The sequence below is a fragment of the Neophocaena asiaeorientalis genome, unplaced genomic scaffold (assembly GCF_003031525.2).
Source record: "Neophocaena asiaeorientalis asiaeorientalis breed wild unplaced genomic scaffold, Neophocaena_asiaeorientalis_V1.1 scaffold110, whole genome shotgun sequence".
NCBI classification, from domain to species: domain Eukaryota; kingdom Metazoa; phylum Chordata; class Mammalia; order Artiodactyla; family Phocoenidae; genus Neophocaena; species Neophocaena asiaeorientalis.
In genome coordinates, this window is record NW_020175053.1 from 1,685,088 (window position 1) to 1,705,688 (window position 20,601).

General features: G+C 43.2%; 1 protein-coding gene across 1 annotated transcript in view; it reads right to left on the minus strand.

Annotated features, from left to right (window-relative positions):
* LAMA1 (laminin subunit alpha 1) overlaps window positions 1-20,601 on the minus strand; it is a 154,012-nt gene that overhangs the window by 88,421 nt on the left and 44,990 nt on the right. Inside the window, exons 4-10 of the mRNA XM_024763670.1 lie at window positions 12,139-12,381; window positions 10,968-11,147; window positions 8,042-8,131; window positions 4,288-4,405; window positions 3,215-3,393; window positions 2,450-2,555; window positions 137-297 (exon numbers count right to left, since the gene is read on the minus strand). Of these exons, the coding sequence (XP_024619438.1) occupies window positions 137-297; window positions 2,450-2,555; window positions 3,215-3,393; window positions 4,288-4,405; window positions 8,042-8,131; window positions 10,968-11,147; window positions 12,139-12,381 (1,077 nt within the window). The remainder of the gene's footprint in view (window positions 1-136; window positions 298-2,449; window positions 2,556-3,214; window positions 3,394-4,287; window positions 4,406-8,041; window positions 8,132-10,967; window positions 11,148-12,138; window positions 12,382-20,601) is intronic.

A 20,601-nucleotide genomic window follows, 5' to 3' on the forward strand; every position in this document is an offset into this window, starting at 1 on the left:
AGGCTCAGGGGAAGGGATAGTTCCACTTTCACCTCAATGCTTTGCTTAGGACCTGATCATCTGAGCCAATGAAATGCATCCCATTTTCAGGAAATCTCAAAGGAAACTCTGGGGCAGCTTTAACCTCCACACATACCTTACAGAGACAAGCCTCGGAGCAGGGTTCCTCATTCACGCTGCCGGCTGGGTTACAGTCACAGGGCACACACGCAGGGTAACCCTTATAACCAAACTGGCAGCGATCACATTTTTCTCCCGCGTAACCTTCCTTGCATGGACACTGACCTGGCCACTTCCCTGCGAAGAAAAATGGCAAAATGACCCAACAGGAAGGTAAAAGAGGCTTAAAGCAGGGGTTGGCCAACTATTTCTGTACAAGGCCAGTGAGTAAATATTTTAGGCTTTCTGGCCACAGTCTCTGTTGCAACTATTCAACTTTGCCCGTATTGCTTGAAAGCAGCCACAGATAATACATAAATAGACGGGTATAGCTTTATTTATAAAAAAACAGTGGTGCCAGATATGGCCCATAGACCATAGTTTGACAACTCCTGGTTTAAAGAAAGAACAAGACAGATGGAAAGCACAGAGGCTGGTGGGAATGTAAAATGGTGCAGAAGCTTTGCAAAACCATTTAGTACTTCTTCAAAATGCTAAGCATAGTGTGACCATAAGATCCAGCAATACCATACCTAAGTATTTAGCCAAGAAAAATAGAAACATACATCCTCCCAAAAACTTGTATATAAATGTTTGTAGCAGCAATATTCACAATAGACAAAAAGTCAACACAACCCAAATATTCATCAACCGATGAGTGGATCAGTTAAACATGCATACAATGGAGTATCATTCAGCAATCAAAACGACTGAAGTAATGACACGTGCTACATGGATGAACCTTGAAAACATTATGCTCCATGAAAGAAGCCAGTCACTAAAGACCACATAGTGTATGGTTCTATTTATACGAAATGGCCAGAATAAGCAAATCTCTAGAGAAAAATTACATCCGTGGCTGCCTAGAGCTTGGAGCTAGGGCAAAGGGATGGAGGAAAACAGGCAACAACTGCCAATGGGGAAGGGGTTTCTTTATGGGGAGATGAAAACATACCAATATTGGATTGTGGTGATGGCTGCACCCATGAATATGCCGAAACACAATGAATTATACACTTTAAATGGGTGTACTGTATGGTAGTCAATCATATCACAAAATCAAGCTTTTTTTTTTTTAAAGCACATAAGTCAGTGGTGGAGGGCAATAAGCACTGTCTTTGCTTCTAATGCCAGCTTTGAAAGTTGTGTACTCTTGGCCAAGGTTCTTAAGTACTCAGAGCTACAGTTTCCTTGCCTATAAATTGGGTAAAATAATTTTTATTTGCTATGATTTAAAGTTGAAATGAGGGCTTCCCTGGTGGCACAGTGGTTAAGAGTCCGCCTGCCGATGCAGGGGACACGGGTTCGTGCCCTGGTCCGGGAAGATCCCACATGCCGCGGAGCGGCTGGGCCCATGAGCCATGGCCGCTGAGCCTGCGTATCCGGAGCCTGTGCTCTGTGACGGGAGAGGCCACAATAGTGAGAGGCCCGCGTACCACTCCCCCCGCCAAAAAAAAGTTGAAATGATATATATTTGAAAATGAACCCAATCAAGGGTGATTGTCATCGGCCCCAGCATCTCATCACGCGTTGCAGGTAAGAATCAACTCCCTCCTGTAATTTACCCTCCCCCTTGTCAGCAGGGCCCACAGACAGCACATCCCTCCCTGCTGAGCAATATCCATCTTCACTGCTAGTGATGGAGCACTGGAGGGGGTCACAGGGGTCTCTGGACAGATGCCACCTCCTCAGGAGACTCTGGTATTTGCAAGTCCATTTGCCAGTTTTTGAAATGGAAAGAACACTGACATTTACAAAGTTAACTGGGGGATCTGATTGCTTTGTGGGAGGATGTATGCTAAAGGCTCTGCATGTCTTCTGAGCGCTAAGTAGAGTGATTGCTATTTACTGTTTCATGTATGACTTGAAACCGAGCCTTATTTCCTCTTTCGCCAAATGCTAATTAACCTCTCAAATGTCATTTCATTGCCCCAACATTGCCATTTCCACCCTCTACCTCCCTTCCATCACGATTCCTAATTTTGCTTTATGCCCAGGGCACTGATTCCTACCTGGCTTTATATTATTTATGTACTTGTTCGTTTATTGTCTGCTTGTGAGCAGGGACCTTGGTCATCTTGTTCGAGGATATATATGTTCCTAGGTCCTAGAAAACTGCCTGACACGTAGTAGGTGCTTAGTAAATATTTGGTGAGTGAAAGAATCAATAGAGAATCACACCACTAAATTATTACACAATGGTAACAGTCTCACTAGGTACAAATCTTACACACATACACACACACACACACAAATCAATTACAAGCACAAAAATGAATCAAGTACTCACCTCTGTGTAAGTCAGAATGAAGGTCATTCTTAATACAGACAGAACTGAGGGACCCCAGAGGGTCACAGTCACAGGGATGACAAGGGTTGTCATCATAAGGTGACACCTGAAAGGCAGAGGTTGCCCTAGATGATCTTGCTAGAAATAACAGCAATATTAGTATTAACATTGAGAATAATATCAATGACAAGGTATTGACTTTTTATCCAAGATGTAACTATCACAATGATTCTGTGTACCCAGGGGGTGTAGGTCAAGCCAGAAAAAAAGCGCAAACATCTTTTTGACAGTGACAGCAGCTGGCGTCATTAGCAAAGTGTCATCCTTCTTCATTATCACTGCTACCCGTCCCCTCACTCTGCCATCTCTTGGAGACATGCAGAAGCCTCTCCTATGACTTAGTCACCATGGGATTCCCGTGACAGCTACATATGGTGTCACCTGAGGAGTGAGCACTTCCTACTGGCAAGATACAGCTGCTTTAGTTATTGGCTGACTCTCCACAGGGACACTTACTATCACAAAACAGATGATGTAGCCAGTAGACCCACAATTCAAGTTAAGTAACAATGGTGAACATCCTACCCTGAGCAAGAAAACAGGATGGATAGAGAAGGAAATTGATATCTGAAGAACACTACCAGCATATTGTAAGAATACAGATGAAATGTTGCAAAAGGAAATGTCTTCAATACTGAGACTGATGCGTGGCGGCCTGAATGTCTTTTCTACTGCAAAGCTGGGCGACAGTTGAGGCGCTCTTACCCTGTGTGGTCTGTAATATCCATCCACGCAGGTTTCACAGTTGATGCCCATGGTTTTCTGCAGGCAATCAATGCAAACCCCTCCTCCTCTGAATTGTCCGGCAGTATTCAGACTTCTCTTCTGATTCGCCACATTTTCATCATAGTAACAGTCTTTGGCTTTGTTGTGGCAATTGCATTCTAGGAGAATATTTTAACATCTCAATTAATACAGATACCGTGTCCTAGATAAAGAAAAGCCTTCCCTCCTTTAGTAAATTTTGATGACTATAAATTAAATTAAAACTATAGAAGAAGTCATTTTAGTAACAATCTTTCAGAGGCATTGGGGAGTAGCTATCTGAATTATACGTATGCATATCCACTTGATTCATCAACCTGTCTTCTGGGATCATATCTTGCAGAAGCACTTGCTCACTTGTCAATGACAAAGGTGAATTACTGCACCATTGCTTGTGTTAACAAAGGACTTGTAACAAGCAAAATACCACGGGTAGGTAGCTGTTTTGATTATGTTACATCCATATAATGGAGTTCAGTGCAACTGCTTTTAAAACAGCATTTCATAGTGTTAATATGGAGATATTTTATTTAAGATATATTGTTAAATATAAAAGTAATGCATTAGAATGGCACGCATAGCACATCAGGTTCTGTGTACGAACAGTGTGACGTGTTGGAATATATTAACTTATGCTTTACTTGTATAAACATTTCAGGAAGAACTTACCAGGAAATAATAAAAAGTAGGAAGGATGGAGACAGAAATATATAAATACACTTTTATATACTGTAGATAATGGAACCTTGTGAATATATTGCCTATTTAAAATTTAAATCCAAATTTATAAAGAATAATATATGGGAAGCGGAATCTTAGAGAAATAGCAAATTGATAATCAATGCATTCGGGTCTCAATCCTTTAAATTTTATTAAGGTAGTCTGCCTCTTTGTGAACTACTTGAATAACTAAGAAAACCAGTTATTTACTACTTACAGATGTTAAGTCACCATAAACTGAAGCAATATGAAGGGGGAAAACTTCACATCCTTGCAATTCTCAGTGAACTTACCTTCACACGTGTTACCAGAAGAAACAGTGCCGGGCCTCCAGGGCTGCTGACGGTACCCAGGACAACACCGATTGCAGCTGTCACCACACGTGTTATGTTCACACTGACACTGGAATTTCTAGGCAGTAAGGAATATAAAATTGCATCTGAAAATTTACCTGTATGTTTTTCTTAATTTTATTTAGGAAGAACCCATCATAGTCAAATACACAGCAAGAGTTTACAATCAAGCAAACTGGCATTTAATTTTTAGAGAAAAAAAAAAAACATATGACCTGGTTACAAACAGAAGGGAGAAGGAATAAACCAAAACTAACATATGGCTTAACAACAAACAACTTTTCAAAAGAGACACATTGACCTGAAAGGTTTGGAAGCTCCTACTAGTAATTTTCTTGATACTCATCTCTGTTTTCTCAGCAATAGTAAAAATCCTAGGCTTCCCTGGTGGTGCAGTGGTTAAGAATCCGCCTGCAAATGCAGGGGACACAGGTTCGATCCCTGGTCCAGGAAGATCTCACATGCCACGGAGGAACTAAGCCCGTGCACCACAACTACTGAGTCTGTGCTCTAGAGCCCGTGAGCCACAACTACTGAGACCGCAAGCCACAACAACTGAGCCCAGGTACCCCAACTACTGAAGCCCACACGCCGAGAGCCTGTGCTCCTCAACAAGAGAAGCCACCGCAATGAGAAGCCCACGCACCGCAAGAAGAGTAGCCCCTGCTTGCCGCAACTAGAGAAAGCCCGTGTGCAGCAACAAAGACCCAACGCAGCCAAAAATAAATAAACAAAAATTAAAAAAAATTAAAATCCGATTCAGGAGTTAAATTATTACAAAGATTGGGTAAAAGTAAGAAGTAGCTTCGTGTAAGCTTTTAAAAGAAGAAAAGAGGATACCATCTTCTTCACTTAATACTATGCTAAAAGAGGGAAACTTTATTTTACCTTGATTTAGCACCACAAAAACAGAAAGAGGGCGAAGTCAGAAGGAGGGGAATCCTTCTTTTAAAAAGTATAGGAGACGAGGGGAAGATGGCGGGGAGACGAGGGAAAGATGGCGGGGAGACGAGGGAAAGATGGCGGGGAGACGAGGGGAAGATGGCGGAAGAGTAAGACGCGGAGATCACCTTCCTCCGCACCAGACGTACATCTACACGTGGAACAACTCCTACAGAACACCTACTGAACGCTGGCAGAAGACCTCAGACCTCCCAAAAGGCAAGAAACTCCCCACGTACCTGGGTAGGGCAAAGAAAAAACAAAGACAAAAGAATAGGGACGGGACCTGCACCAGTGGAAGGGAGCTGTGAAGGAGGAAAAGTTTCCACACACTAGGAAGCCCCTTCGTGGGCAGAGACTGCGGAGGGCGGGGGAGCTTCGGTGCCGCGGAGGAGAGCGCAGCAACATGGGTGCGGAGGGCAAAGCGGAGAGATTCCTGCACAGAGGATCGGTGCCGACCAGCACTCACCAGCCCGAGGCTTGTCTGCTCACCTGCCAGGGCGGGCGGGGCTGCGAGCTGAGGCTCAGGCTTTGGTCGGAGCGCAGGGAGAGGACTGGGGTTGGCGGCGTGAACACAGCCTGCAGGGGCTTAGTGCGCCACGGCTAGCCGGGAGGGAGTCCGGGAAAAGCTCTGGAGCTGCCGAAGAGGCAAGACACTTTTTCTTCCTTCTTTGTTTCCTGGTGCGCGAGGAGAGGGGATTAAGAACGCTGCTTAATGGAGCTCCAGAGACGGGAACGAGCCGCGGCTAAAAGCGCGGACCACAGAAACGGGCATGAGACGCTAAGGCTGCTGCTGCCGCCACCAAGAAGCCTGTGTGCGAGCACAGGTCACTATCCACACCTGCTTTCTGGGGAACCTGTGCAGGCCCCCACTGCCAGGTTCCCGGGATCCTGGGACAACTTCCTCGGGAAAACACACGGCGCCTCAGGCTGCTGCAACGTCACGCCGTCCTCTGACGCAGCGTCACGCCGTCCTCGGCAGCAACGTCATGCCGTCCTCTGCCGCCGCAGGCCCGCCCCGCACTCCGCCCCCCTCCCTCCCTCCGGCCTGAGTAAGCCAGAGCCCCGGAATCGGCGGCTCCTTTAACCCCGTCCTGTCTAAGCCGAAAAACAGACGCCCTCCAGCGACCTACATGCAGAGGCGGGGCCAAATCCAAAGCTGAGCCCCTGGGAGCTGTGCGAACAAAGAAGAGAAAGGGAAGTCTCTCCCAGCAGCCTCAGAAGCAGCGGATTAAAGCTCCACAATCAACTTGATGTACCCTGCAGTTGTGGAATAAATGAATAGACAACGCATCATCCCAAATTGAGGAGGTGGACTTTGAGAGCAAGATTTATGATTTTTTTCCCCTTTTCCTCTTTTTGTGAGTGTGTAATGTGTATGCTTCTGTGTGAGATTTTGTCTGTATAGCTTTGCTTCCACCATTTGTCCTAGGGCTCTATCCGTCCCTTTTTTTTTCTTAATAGTTATTTTTCATAACTTTTATTTTACTTTTACTTTCTTTCTTTCCTTCCTTCCTTCCTTCCTTCCTTCCTTCCCTCCTTTAGAAAACGAATCATCCCAAATTGGGGAGGTGGACTTTGAGAGCAAGATTTATGATCTTTTCCCCTTTTCCTCTTTTTGTGAGTGTGTATGTGTATGTTTCTGTGTGACATTTTGTCTGTATAGCTTTGCTTCCACCATTTGTGCTAAGGTTCTATCTGTCCGTTTTTGTTTTTTTTTTTAAATGTTTTTTCTTAATAATTATTTTTTAATTTAATAACTTTATTATATTTTACTTTATTTTATTTTACCTTCTTTCTTTCTTTTTTTTTCCTTCCTTCCTTCCTCCCACTGTCCGTCCCTCCCTCCTTTCTTTCCTTCTTTTCTTCTTTCTTTTTCTTCCTTCCTTCCTTCCCTCCTTTCTTTCTTTCCTTCATTCTTTCTTTCTTTCTTCCTACTTCTACTAATTCATTCTCTCTACTTTTTCTTCCTTTTATTCTGAGACGTATGGATGAAAGGCTCTTGGTGCTGCAGCCAGGAGTCAGTGCTGTGCCTCTGAGGTGGGAGAGCCAACTTCAGGACACTGGTCAGCAAGAGACCTCCCAGCTCCACATAATACCAAATGGTGAAAACCTCCCAGAGATCTCCATCTCAACACCAGCACCCAGCTTCACTCAACGACCAGCAACCTACCATGCTGGACACCCTATGCCAAACAACTAGCAAAACAGGAACACAACCCCACCCATTAGCAGAGAGGCTGCCTAAAATCATAATAAGTCCACAGACACCCCAAAACACACCACCAGACGTGAACCTGCCCACCAGAGAGACAAGATCCAGCCTCATCCACCAGAACACAGGCACCAGTCCCCTCCACCAGGAAGCCTACACAACCCAAGTATAAAGATGATTTCTAACTGCACGTGATTTTCACTTGACTATCTTGTAGAGAAGAGCTTCAAAATTCAAAAAGTCGCTGAATTGCACACTTAAAATCGATTGAAATGGTAAATTTTACGTTACCTTTTTTTTAACCCCCCTCCAAAAAAAAAATTTATGGAAAGAATTTAATTAGAAACATAGTCTCCTACCAACACAAAATTAAATTGTTTAAAAAAATTAAACCAGTTAAATTATCTGAAAATCTTTTTTTGTGGCTTGATTTTATAACTTTCAACACATGCCTTGAATTAAAAAAGTGCAATGCAAATATTATAGCTACAAGTGCTATTTTGAATTTTTAGTGAAATGTGAAATACTATAACTCACCTTTATAGTTTCATCCCATGGGCAGCTACTAGCATGGCCATAACAAATACACATTCCTCCAACAGAAATGTCTTTTATTGAATAGTAATACTAAGGAAAAAGAAAGTAACAAGCAAAAATTAAAACCTCTTCTATTTCAATGAGAAGAAAATGTTGGCACTTCAACAAATATCTCGGTCGTTATTGGTAATCAAAAACACAGATATGCATTTTAAACTATATTTCATGCACAATATAAATAAAATATTTATGTTCAATTAATGTAAACAATGTTCAGGGCTTCCCTGGTGGCACAGTGGTTGAGAGTCCGCCTGCCGATGCAGGGGACACGGGTTTGAGCCCTGGTCTGGGAAGATCCCACGTGCCGCGGAGCAACTGGGCCCATGGGCCACAATTACTGAGCCTGCGCGTCTAGAGCCTGTGCTCCGCAACAAGAGAGGCCAGAACAGTGAGAGGCCCACGCACCGTGATGAAGAGTGGCCCCTGCTTGCCACAGCTAGAGAAAGCCCTTGCACAGAAACGAAGACCCAACACAACCATAAATTAATTAATTAATTAATTTAAAAAAAACAACAACAATGTTCAAATTAGCTCATCAACAGAAACCAAAGGAGTTTAAAAAGAATTTCTCAACTTGGCTGCATCTTAAACCGAGGCAGTCATATTCAAAGGCCATGTTACTGAAAACCCTAAAAATATTCCTAAATTGAATACAGCCCTATATAAAAAGGAATAACTCATGACCAGTTAGGATTCATCCCATGGGTGCAGAGTTAATTTAACACACAAAAAATCAATAAATGTAAATCACCACATTAACAGAATAAAGGAGAAAAATCATATGATCATTTCATTAGATGCACAAAAAGCATTTTACAGAAGGCAACACCATCAATTAAAAAACAACTCAGCAAACCAGAAGTAGAAGAGAACTTCTTCAGTCTAATGAAGGCGTGTCTATGGAAAACCTAGAGCTAACAGTGAAAGATTAAGTGCTTTCCTCTTGAAATCTGCTCTTACCATTTCTATTCAACATTCTACGGGAGGTGCCAGCCAGTTCAATAATGCAAGAAAAAAGAAGTCCAAAGCAAACAGAGGGCACAGTAAGACTAAACTGTCATTATCTGTAGATGACATGATTGTGTGCATAGAAAATCTATCAAAAACTACTAGAATATGTGAATTTGGCAATGTCTCAATCAACAAAAATGAATTGTACTTCTATACACTAGCAATGAACAAATGGAAAATAAACGTTAGAAAGCAAATTATTAACACTAATATTCAAAAACATGAAATACTTAAAAATAAACTGAACAAAAGATTGACAAATAAACAAATAATAGATCATTGCCAAGAGGAATTAAGAAGACAGAGATAAGTGGGGAGGTATAGCACATTCATGGACTAGATGATCCAATATTGTCAAAATGTCTTCCAAAATTCCTCCTAAATTGATCTACGGAATCAATGGAATCCCAATGAAAGTCTTAGCAGGATTTCTTTCTTCCCTTCTTTCTTTATTTCTTTCCTACTTTCTTTCCTTCTTTCTTTCTTTTTGGTATTAATTGACAAACTAATTCTAAAATTTATAAGGAAACACAATGAACTTGGAACAGCCTAACCAATCTTGAAAAAGGACTGAGTTGGACTATTATGGTACCTGACTTCAAGATTTACTGCAGTAATCAAGAAAGACTGTTATTGGCATAAGGATAGACAAATAGATCATTGGGACAGTATAGAGTCCAGAAACGCACCCACAATAATACGGTCAAGTAATTTTCAACAGGGCACCAAAACAATTTAAAGGGAGAAAGGAAAGTATTTTCAACACATGGTGCTGGAACAATTGTATATACACATGGGGAAAAAAACAGCCTTCGCCTCTACATCACACCAAATACAAAAATTAACAAGAAAAGGATAATAGATGTGAAAGCTGAAACTATAAAGTTATTACAAGAAAGCATCAGGAAATATTTTTGTAAACTTGTGATAAGCAAATATTTTTCAGAAAGGAATAGAAAGCACTAACTATAAAAGAAAAACGATAAACTGGACTTTACCGAAATTAAACTATCTACTCCTCAGAAGTCATAGTTAGGAAAAGCGGATAAGCAAGAGACAAACCAGGGCAGAGAGAAGGGATTTGCAGTATAGACACATCTGACAAAGGATTTCTACATAGCATATATAGAGATCTTTTATAACTCAGGAATAAGGAGATGGATAACCCAATTTAAAAATGGGTAGAAATGTCATCAGATACAAATAAGGACACGCTCAACATCAGTCGTCAGGGAAATACAAATTAATAGCCCGAGGAGATGCATGCACATCAGCACAGCTGAGGTGACAGTGACCGACGCCCCAATGTGTGAAAGTGTGCGGTGTACCCAGAGCCCTCACACACTGCTGGTCTGTAAAACAACACAGCTGCTTCTGACAAGGCTTAGAAAATTCCTAAAAATTAAACACATAGCTATCCTGTAACTAAGTAATCCCACTCCTACTTTATCCAAGGGATTTGGAAATGTTTGTCGCCACAAGCCTTATACGTTTACTATACACTGAAAATATGTACGTTTTCCTGGATGTAGCTTATATCTCAAACTTTAAAATTTTCTTCGAAGTGGGAAAAAACCCCAGCCATTCTCACTTGCTTGATCAGATGTAGAGCCAGATTAGAACGTGAAGAAATGACCACTACATCTGCTGCATGATGGCGTTATGGGATGGGTGGGGACGGGGGACCTGAGGACACCACGTCAGAACCATAGCCTCGTTTAAAGGTGGCATTTTTAACAAAGCATAACTAACGATCTTCAATAAAAGTAAGAAAAAAAGGCCAACCTGGGAGGAAAAGTCTATTTCCCTGAAACAACATAAACTTTTCAGCGGTCAGGAGCCCTGCCACACTCACTCGTCTTGTGACAATAGGGTCGAGGTCTTTAGGGTCCCGGTGGCTGAGGGTCATAAGATCGGCATTGAGGGTTCGAATGCGCTGTAAGCGCAGGCGGATGTATCGTGCAGAAGTAAATTCCAACAACTTGGGTGAAAGATCATCAGAGCTTGGTCTGCCATTGATTAGCGATGTATGAATCTAGAGATAAAGACATCAAAATAAACAAGTATCAATTTTAAGCATGCAAAAAATAGCCCTGATTGTTTACATTCAGGACATAATCTTTACAGATACTATCTAAAATCAAACCAAACAATGGGGTTCTTATAGAAATCTGTCTAATATTCATTGACACTTGTGAACAGCATGATCACAGCCCAAGTTCAGTTTATTGAAGTTATTCGTTCCAGTGTCTCAGAGATTGCGGGAAACTTTTAAACAGGACCACTTCTCCCAGTGAGGTGAGGGCATTTTAACGTGTATCCACAGGCTTCTCTGAAACAGATTCTAAATGTCATGAATAGACTGGGGAGAGTGGGGGAAAGTGCCAGAAAGCTTTGTAACTCCCATTTTCTCATCTCTGCTCTTGAAACAATGCAGGGCTTGCTGCAGAGCTCCTGCTGTGAAAAGGACTTGCAGGATTTTTGTAGTTTTAGCTCATCAAGGCATGCTACCGAGGCATGGCTTGTTTTTGATTACACTCTGACTTAAGGATGTGTGTGCAGTCCGGGCATGGAGAGCACGGAGCTGGAATATTTCATGAACCATCTCCAACCCTCAACACCTCCAGGGACAGGTAGAACTTCCCAGAGAAAACTGGGAGCTCTATATTTTAGAAGCATTTTCGCTCTCTTTAATATTTTAACAAATCTTATTGCCTTGGTGTCATGAGAAAGATGCTCTAAGAATGATCTGATGGAGTTATTAGATCACAGCACAGTGAAGGTTGAAGGATCTCCCTGAAGGGAAGAAATCAATAAAGTAAAATGTGTCAGTGGTGACATTTATCATCAGTAGACACCAGTCAATGGCACCTTAACTACAGCAGCTAGATAGTTAAAGATCTCTGTGATCTGTACCAGGAGAGCTCTATTTTGAGTGTTTCCTGTTGGCTCTGTGATGGCTAGGTTGTCACTGGAGGTGACACTGATGAAAAAACAGACCTTCTGGCCAGCAGGGGGCGCCATACCTCTCCGTGCTCAAGTGGCACCAGCCTGGAGTAATAGGAGGTGCAGATCACTTCGTCATCTGCCCTGTAAGTGGGCGGCCCCCGTCTTGGAGTGATATTGTAATGAGTCAAACATTCCGTGTCACTAACTGCATAGTACTGCCAGGGGCTGAACTCCATGCCATCCAGAGAATGCTCCAAAATCCAGTTTCCAGGCCGAGGGGCATTAGCAGCTTTGATGATGACATAAGCGACTTGAAAGACCTGGAACAAAGACATTGAAAACTGTCAATCGAAAATCAGTAACAAGTGCTCAAAAACCAAAGTGCCTCTTGAGAGCGTTGCCACCCGATGACGGCCAGTGTCTCTCACTGCTCATAAGTGTTAATCAGAAATGTATCTTGTAAATGTTTTCCTGGTGGCATTTGTCTTCAAAATAAACTCAAAAAATACAAATAAATCTGTATTATTATTATTGTTTTGTTAATAACAGTGTTAATATTGACATAAGTGCTTGTTTTCTTGTTTCCAATGTCTTTCTCCATCAGGATTCTGAATGATAATAGTTGTATTATATTTCATTAGTAGTCGTGTTAAATGTATTTCTCATATAGTGATTTGGAGATAACACAGCTGAATATGAGAAAAAAAGTCAGCCCGTTACACACTTATCACGATGGTTAAAATCCACAACACTGACAACACCAGATGCTGGTGAAGATGTGGAGCAACAGGAACTCTCATTCGTTGCTGGTGGGAATGCAAAATGGTACAGCCACTTGGGAAGACAGTTTGGTGATCTCTTAAAAATTAAATACAGTCTTACCATACAATCCAGCAATCATACTCCTTGGTATTTACCCAAAGGAGTTGAAAATTTCCATAGGTGAATGGATAGAGGAAGTGTGACACATCCATACAACAGAATATTATTCAGCGATTTAAAAAATGAACTCTTAATCCACAAAAAGACATAGAGTAAACTTAAATGCATATTGATAAGTGAAAGAAGCCAATCTGAAAAGGCTATATACAGGATGATTCCAACTATATTGCCTCTAGGCTTGTTGTTTTTTATTTTTGGTTTTAAGCTTCTCCCCATCTTAGCCGTCAACAATTCTAGCAACACAAGAGCCCCTTAAAATTAACCCAGCTGAAGCCACAATATTTCACATTTATCTACTGAATTATTCCCTGCAAAGGCCGGTTTTATCTCATTATAATAACTCTGTTCACCTACAAGAAATGTCTCCCAATAAAATTTAGTCTATAAATGGTGTGAGTGTGAAACGTTGAGTGCCCATGTTCATGTGCAATTTTCCTCTAGAACACAATCACTGTTTCTAAAGCACATTTAGAGCAAAATAATGTTCTCAGATTTTAATAATCAGGAAAATCAGGAACTGTGTATCTGTTATGAAAGTTTATATCTGGAGCTGAATGTCCAATGTTTAAAAATCTAGAACCGTCTTCATCGATTTAAACCACTTTTTTTTTTTTTGCGGTACGCGGCCTCTCACTGCCGTGGCCTCTCCCGTTGCGGAGCACAGGCTCCGGATGCGCAGGCTCAGCGGCCGTGGCTCACGGGCCCAGCCGCTCCGCGGCATGGGGGATCTTCCAGGGCCGGGGCACGAACCCGTGTCCCCTGCATCGGCAGGCGGACTCTCAACCACTGCGCCACCAGGGAAGCCCTAAACCACTTTTTAAAAAATTAAAATAATGCAAAGGCCATTTTGTCCTAGCATAAATATCTCCAGAACATTCTCCTATGAACATAAGTACATTGTTTTTCTTATTGTGAGTTTATTTTTAAAAAAAAACCTTTTTTCCCAATTTTGTAATTCATATATTCCATAATTTATATTTTTAAAGTCTACTATTTTTTAATATTACTGGAAAACCAAACACTTCTCAGAAATACCTGGCAATTAATCTTACTGTCTCCTCTCGAGCTAGTCCTGAAGAACATCAGATTTTTTTTAATGCGGCTTGGGGGAGGTTAGTTTCACCTTTGCAAAGTTCCAGGACTGTCCCAGAACACCACGATGGAAACCGGCCTAAGTAGCTTTCCATTTGGTTTTCATACTGATGCCCAAGCTAACTGGAGGAAGGACACCCTCTTCTTTACTCATCACTGTCCAATTGCCTTGCAAGTATTTTCACCATAAAAGGAGACGTCTATGAGCATGTGGACCACTGTGGAATATGTTAAAATAGACTTCACAAATTGCAGGTGCCAAGTGAGATGGCATGATCAGGCAGCCCATTTGAGAGGGACGGAAATCAAGGTCATTTACAAATGGACTGACTGCATTTACCTTCTGTTTTCCAATTTCACATTTGAAAATGGACAGAACCAACAGGTTCACCTCCTGTGTGCTAAGAACTTCATGTATATCATCCCATTTAACTCCAAACAACCCCATGAGTTTCAAGTCATTGTGGTTCCCATTTTACATATTTGGAAACTGATGCTTAGAGAGGTTAAAAGACAAACTACTGAGAGTTGCAGGTCCCAATGAGAAACCAGGGGTCTCACTCCAGAGTCCTTAGCATCCACTAGACAACCCCCAAATGTCCACACACACTAAGGTCATTGAATTTTCTTTTTGTAACCCCAGAAAAAGACTCCTACATTCACTTGGGCACTGGGTTCATGTCTAAACAGGCACCGTGGCAATTGTTTCTGTTAACTCTGCAGTTTCTGTTGTGACAGCCCAGGATGTGTGGGGGGGAGGGGATGGAGAGTGTGCAAGGAACAAAAACTAATGCTACGTAGCGCCCGCTGTGGCCAAGGACAATGCTAAGTCCTTTATTAGAATTACTAGTCTTCAGACCCTTCCAACTATGTTCTTCTTATGAAATATGTACTGTCACTTCCCCTACTTTACAGATGAGGAAACCGAGGCACAGAAAGGTTACATAATCTTCCCAGGATCTCACATGTACTAATATGTAAACCACACTTCTACAGATTGCAAGGAAAAAGAATGAAACTCCCAGCTGAGCAGCTGGTGGGTACCAATCTGGTTTTCCAAACCACTGACCTCAACCAGTAGCAATTATTTCAATACCATGTTCTTGTACTTTCATCAAACCCTTGTCAACTTTTAGACGGACAGCTTAGTCACATGTAACAAAACGTAACCCAGTGGAAGAACAACCATAATGGGAAAACTTCAGGACCATCCCTCCAAGGATCAAGGCCTTCAGCTATGAAGCTGGGCGTTGTTCTCAGTGTCTCACTAGTTCTCTAGGTCCCCAAATTGGAGACTAGGAAACAAGCCAAGAAAGGGACTATGAAATATAAATCTGCAAAAGAGGAAGAGGAAGCTATGAAATATCTAAACGCTATTTGTTTTCACTTAAGTCACGTTATTGACTGACTTATGTCTCCCCAAAATTCACAGGCTGAAGTCCTAACCCTTAGTACCTCAGAATGTGACTGTATCTGGAGAGAGGGTCTTTAAAGAGATAATCAAGGTCAAATGAGGTCAAATGGGTGAGCCCTAATCTCATCTGACTGGTGTCCTTTTAAGAAGAGAAGATTAGGACCCAGACGTAGGGGCAACCCTGTGAGGATACAGTGAGAAAATGGCCATCTGCAAGCCAACAGGCAAGGTCTCAGAAGGAATCAACCCTGCCAACACCTTGCTCTTGGACTTCCAGCTTCCAGAACTGTTTGCTAATAAATTTCTGTTGTTTAAGCCCCCAGGTTTCGGTATGTGCTACGGCGGCCCTAAGCAAATGAACACAAGCTAGTCTAATTCACCAATTGTGTGTTGACAGACCAGTCTTAACGCCCCCTATAGAAAAAGTAAGGAATTCTCTGTTAATATATAGAATTTTAAACCTTTGCCCAAATGAAATCCGTGATATTTCCGTTGCTGCTTTTTAGCATGGTTGACTAAAGTGCCTTTTCTCTCCATATAAGGTTGGCTGAACACAAAGTGATGATGCAGGGCTTTCACTAAATGCAGAGTCACTGAGGTCTTGCCAAACCTGCAGCTGATACAGCCACTTTCAAATCCACTTTCATCAGGGTTTTCTACCAAGAGGCCTTTGTTAATGATCACTGGAATGCACATAAACAGTGCCACATAAATAAAGCACACATACACCAAACACCGCTTTCTACACAGGAATCCAGACAGGAATTTTCATGTGGGCCTCAACCTTAAATATATTAAAACCCCCTCAGGCACAGAGATAAGAAAAATACACAGAGCGTAATTCTCCAATATCAGGGGCCAGCTTCAGACGTGCTCAGGGAAGCAAAGTGTTTCTTCTCCACAGAAAGCTCAGCTGCATAAGCTGCAGGGGCCCAGATACCACACGGGACCCCTGGCTGGAAATTCTCCACACAAGCACTTACCTGCCTCCGAGGCCATAATGAAACAATGAATGGAGAACTGTTTTCTCTTACCCGATGGGAAAAACCTTTTCACAGGCAAGAGAGGTTTAGTTTTAACAGTCAAATTAAACTTTTAAAAAAAGAGTTCGGTCTATTTGGTAAGTAACATTGCTCAGTTATCCCTATAAAAGTGGTGAATCTGTGCTCTGTCAGCGTTATTTCTTAGGACATTATTAGACAATAAGATTCAAAATGATCATCTGAGCTAACGTCTATTACTCAAGAATAAAGAAATAACTACTTACTAGAAGTCTAATTACTAAAGGCAGCTATGACTCCCTTCTGGTTTTACAGAGTATGGATCACGGAACTAACTAATCAATGTATAATCGTGTGAAGTAGAAACAAACACTTGGCAGAACAAGAGAAGTTTGGGGCTTGGACGTTCACTTGGCACGTAAGATCCGTGGGATACACATTTTAGGTAAATCTCTTACGGGCAATGATCTTGAAATGTCATTTCTATTTGATTTTAGTAGCTGTTTTACTATTATTGCCTCAGTTTAGGACCAGTATACAAAATTAACAGACAAAAGGAAATAGCTTCATGAGTGAGAAGTGTGGAATAAAATAGGTTTGTTTCTCTTTAAATTTGCTGCTGTCAATAGAAGTGCGGGATAAACACGTCAGAATCCAGTCTCTTTCCCCCCCTTTCTTTTCTTCTTGCTTTTTCCTTTTATTGAGGGCAGGAGGGACTGGTTACTTGTAATGGCAAATTTAGATCAAGTAGGTTTTTTTCCTTAAAATTCTTAAGCTTCGTGTCTCAGGAAATCAAGGAAGGCTCACTTCGGAAGCAAGCTCAGATTCTTCAGGTGGACCCTGAGGAAAAGCCAGGGTGAGAAAGATGATGAACAAGGAAGGAAGGGCAGAGAGACGGGCCCATCACAGAAGTACAGGGGAACCAGGACCCGTTACCTGAAGGTGGGAAAGGGGTATTTAAAGCTCCTTCAGAAGGAGTTCTGTTTCTCAACAACTAGAAAAGTTACCTCAAAAAGAGCCCACGGGGCTGCCCTGGTGGCGCAGTGGTTGAGAGTCCGCCTGCCGATGCAGGGGACACGGGTTTGTGCCCCGGTCCGGGAAGATCCCACATGCCGCCGAGCAGCTGGGCCTGTGAGCCATGGCCGCTGAGCCTGCGTGTCCAGAGCCGGTGCTCCGCAGCGGGAGAGGCCACAACAGTGACAGGCCCGCGTACCGCCAAAAAAAAAAAAAAAAAAAAAAAAGAGCCCACGATAAGCTGTCCCATGGTCCATGAGCCACTAGTTCCGTCTCAGGATGCTAGGGGGATTATCTCAAAGGATACGTGTTGCGCTACATTAAGAATCAAAACTGGAAAGTAAGAGGCTGGTTTCCGTCCTTAGTCTCCATGGATCTCCCTGTAGAATTGCTCCCACAGTTCAATTTCACCAAGGGTTCTGGGAAGATTTTGCTAGGTTTTGTGGGAGGTGAGTTGGAACGACTTCAAAAGCACAGCCAGGCAGGTCACCAAATGTCCTTTGTGGGGATCTTCACTGCTTTCCCCCACCTGTAGGTGCCGGGTGACAGCTGAGCCCCAAGAATGAGATAAACCCGCTGCAAAATGCAGTTACCGGCCATTCTAGGACCTGGGAAATGCAAAGAGTGGCTTTCCCATACTCCTGACCACCGGTCAGCCGGAGCCATCGGTTTTCACCCAGGAACATCTCAGTCTTTGAAATTACATTGGGCTTTTCCCCCAAATGCAGTGCAGTTTGTTCACATGGAGACAGAGGGGGCAGTAAATACCATTCCTTCCTTTCCCTCCCGAATGTGAAGGGGGCTTGGGAGTCCATCATGGAGATGGAAGGAAGTCATCAACGTTCCAGGAAAAAGCAAAGCTGGAGGTGGCGGCCTCGACGGTGGCTGCAGAGGTCAGCCTGACACTCTGCCTCTGGTGGCACAGGCTGAGTGGACACACGCTTGGTGGCCTTGTCCTGTGGGTCAGGGACCTGGGCCTCCTGAGAACAGCCTGCCCGGAAGAGAGACAGATGGAGCCCCGGAGTGATGCGGTCAGCTCGTCTCCCAGTTAGAAAAATGACTGCCCCTCTCCTGGGGGGAGGGCAGGCAGCAGAGATGTTACTGTCAGAGAAGCTCGCCTTCCTCCCCCAACCAGGACACAGGACACTGGGACCAAGGATGCCCCTAACACCTTTTCACTGGAGATTCATTCAGTGAACACTAATTGAGCATCTGCTTTGGAACAGGATCGTGGCAGGTGCCACAAAGACAGCGGTGAAGTGGGGGACATGGTCAGGGTGGCCTGGATGCCCCGACGGGGAGACAGAGGTGGGCCAAGTCCCCCGGGAGAAGGACAGAAGGCGGCCAGGGTGTCTGGTGGGGGCCAGCCTAGTCTGGAGAAGGGGTGGTCAGGGAAGGCTTGCCTGGAAAGTGGGGGAGAGTGAGTAGGAGATGTCTAGGTAAAGAGAGGGAGGTCAGAGGGATGGAGAGTGGGACCCTGCGGGGCCAGAGCATGGAGTGTGGGACATGGCAGGAGGCCCGGTTGGCTTGAGTGTCGAGACGGGAGGGGACTGGACAGGGCAGGGCTCTCTGCGAAACGTTAAAACTTCTAGACCATTCGAAGACCCTAAACCAGGGAGTTACCAGGTCACCAGGGATGAAAAGATTGGATGCCGGAACTGGATGCTGGTGCCGGGAAATGGTGAGAGCTGGTGGTGTTGACACAGTGAAGACCAAGACTAAAGTAGAGAAAAAAGCCAGCGGGTCTTAAAGAGTTTGCCAGAAGGCCCAGTGTGAGTGAGAAAGAAAACACGGAAGCCCAGCAGGGCTTTCCAGCTTTGGCCAGACCCCCTCTCCACCTCAGGAAGATGGGACAGGTCTCCCCGACATGGCCCCAAAGCCCACACTTTGCCCTTCTTCCCTCAGTCCCAGAGAATGGCTGGCTGAAAACATTTGAAAGCTTCTTTTCACATCCTCTCTTGGTCCTCACGTTGACCTATGGTGCCCAGCAGGTCCAGCAACGGTTAGCAGCAAACCGCCTGACAGCCCTCTTTTCATCCCTCATCGTGAGAAAACAGTTCAATTGCACCTCAGAAAGTAAAAGGGGCCCCTAATCATTAAGCCTCACAAATCCAACTGGCGACACCATCTAGAAAAGCTGTGCAAATCTGCACTTTACTAACTCCATTAAACATTAACCTGTGAGTTATACATTTACAGCCTCTAGACACAATAATAATGTGTTTCTTTCACTAAATCTAGCTGAATCGCTTATAGTTTTAGCCCTAGAGAGATTAGAAAGCATTTTTTGTTTTTGCAAGATTTCACTCCGTACATGGAACCTTGGTCTACATGCTATTTGAAGATTCTCATCTTTCTTTAGGTACCTCTAACTTCACTGAGCATCTATCATTCGTCAGGCATCAAGCTGACACATCATCACATTTAAAGCTTTTTTTAAAAAGGAATATCTAAACAAAGGTCTTATACAGGAAGGCTTTTGTTTATTTAAAAAAGTACAGTGGGAAGCTAAGTGGCACAGCTGCATGGAAAACAAGATGGCGGTTCCTCAAGAAAGAAACTTAGAATTACCATGTGATCCAGCAATTCCACTCTGGGTATATACCTACAAGAACTGAAAGCAGGGACTCAACAACAGATATCTGGGCAACAATGTCTATTGAAGCACTATTCACAGTAGCCAAAAGATGGAAACAAACCAGATGTCTACCACGGATAAATGGCTAAACAAACTCTGGGATACAAGGGAATATTATTCAGGTGTGAAAGTTTGATACCTGCTACAACATAGATAAAGCTGGAGGACATTATGCTAAATGAAGTAAGCCAGACACAAAAGGACAAATACTGCATGATTCCACTTACATGAGTTACCTAGAATAGTCGAATTCATCGAGACCCAAATAAGAATTGCGGAAAACGGGGGCAGGGGAGGGGAGGATGGGAAGGTACTGTTTAATGGGGACAGAGTTTCAGTATGAGATGATGGGAAAGTTCTAGAGAGGGATGGTGGCGATGACTGCACAACAATGTAAATGCACTTAGTGCCAGTGAATTGTACACCTAGAAATGGTTTA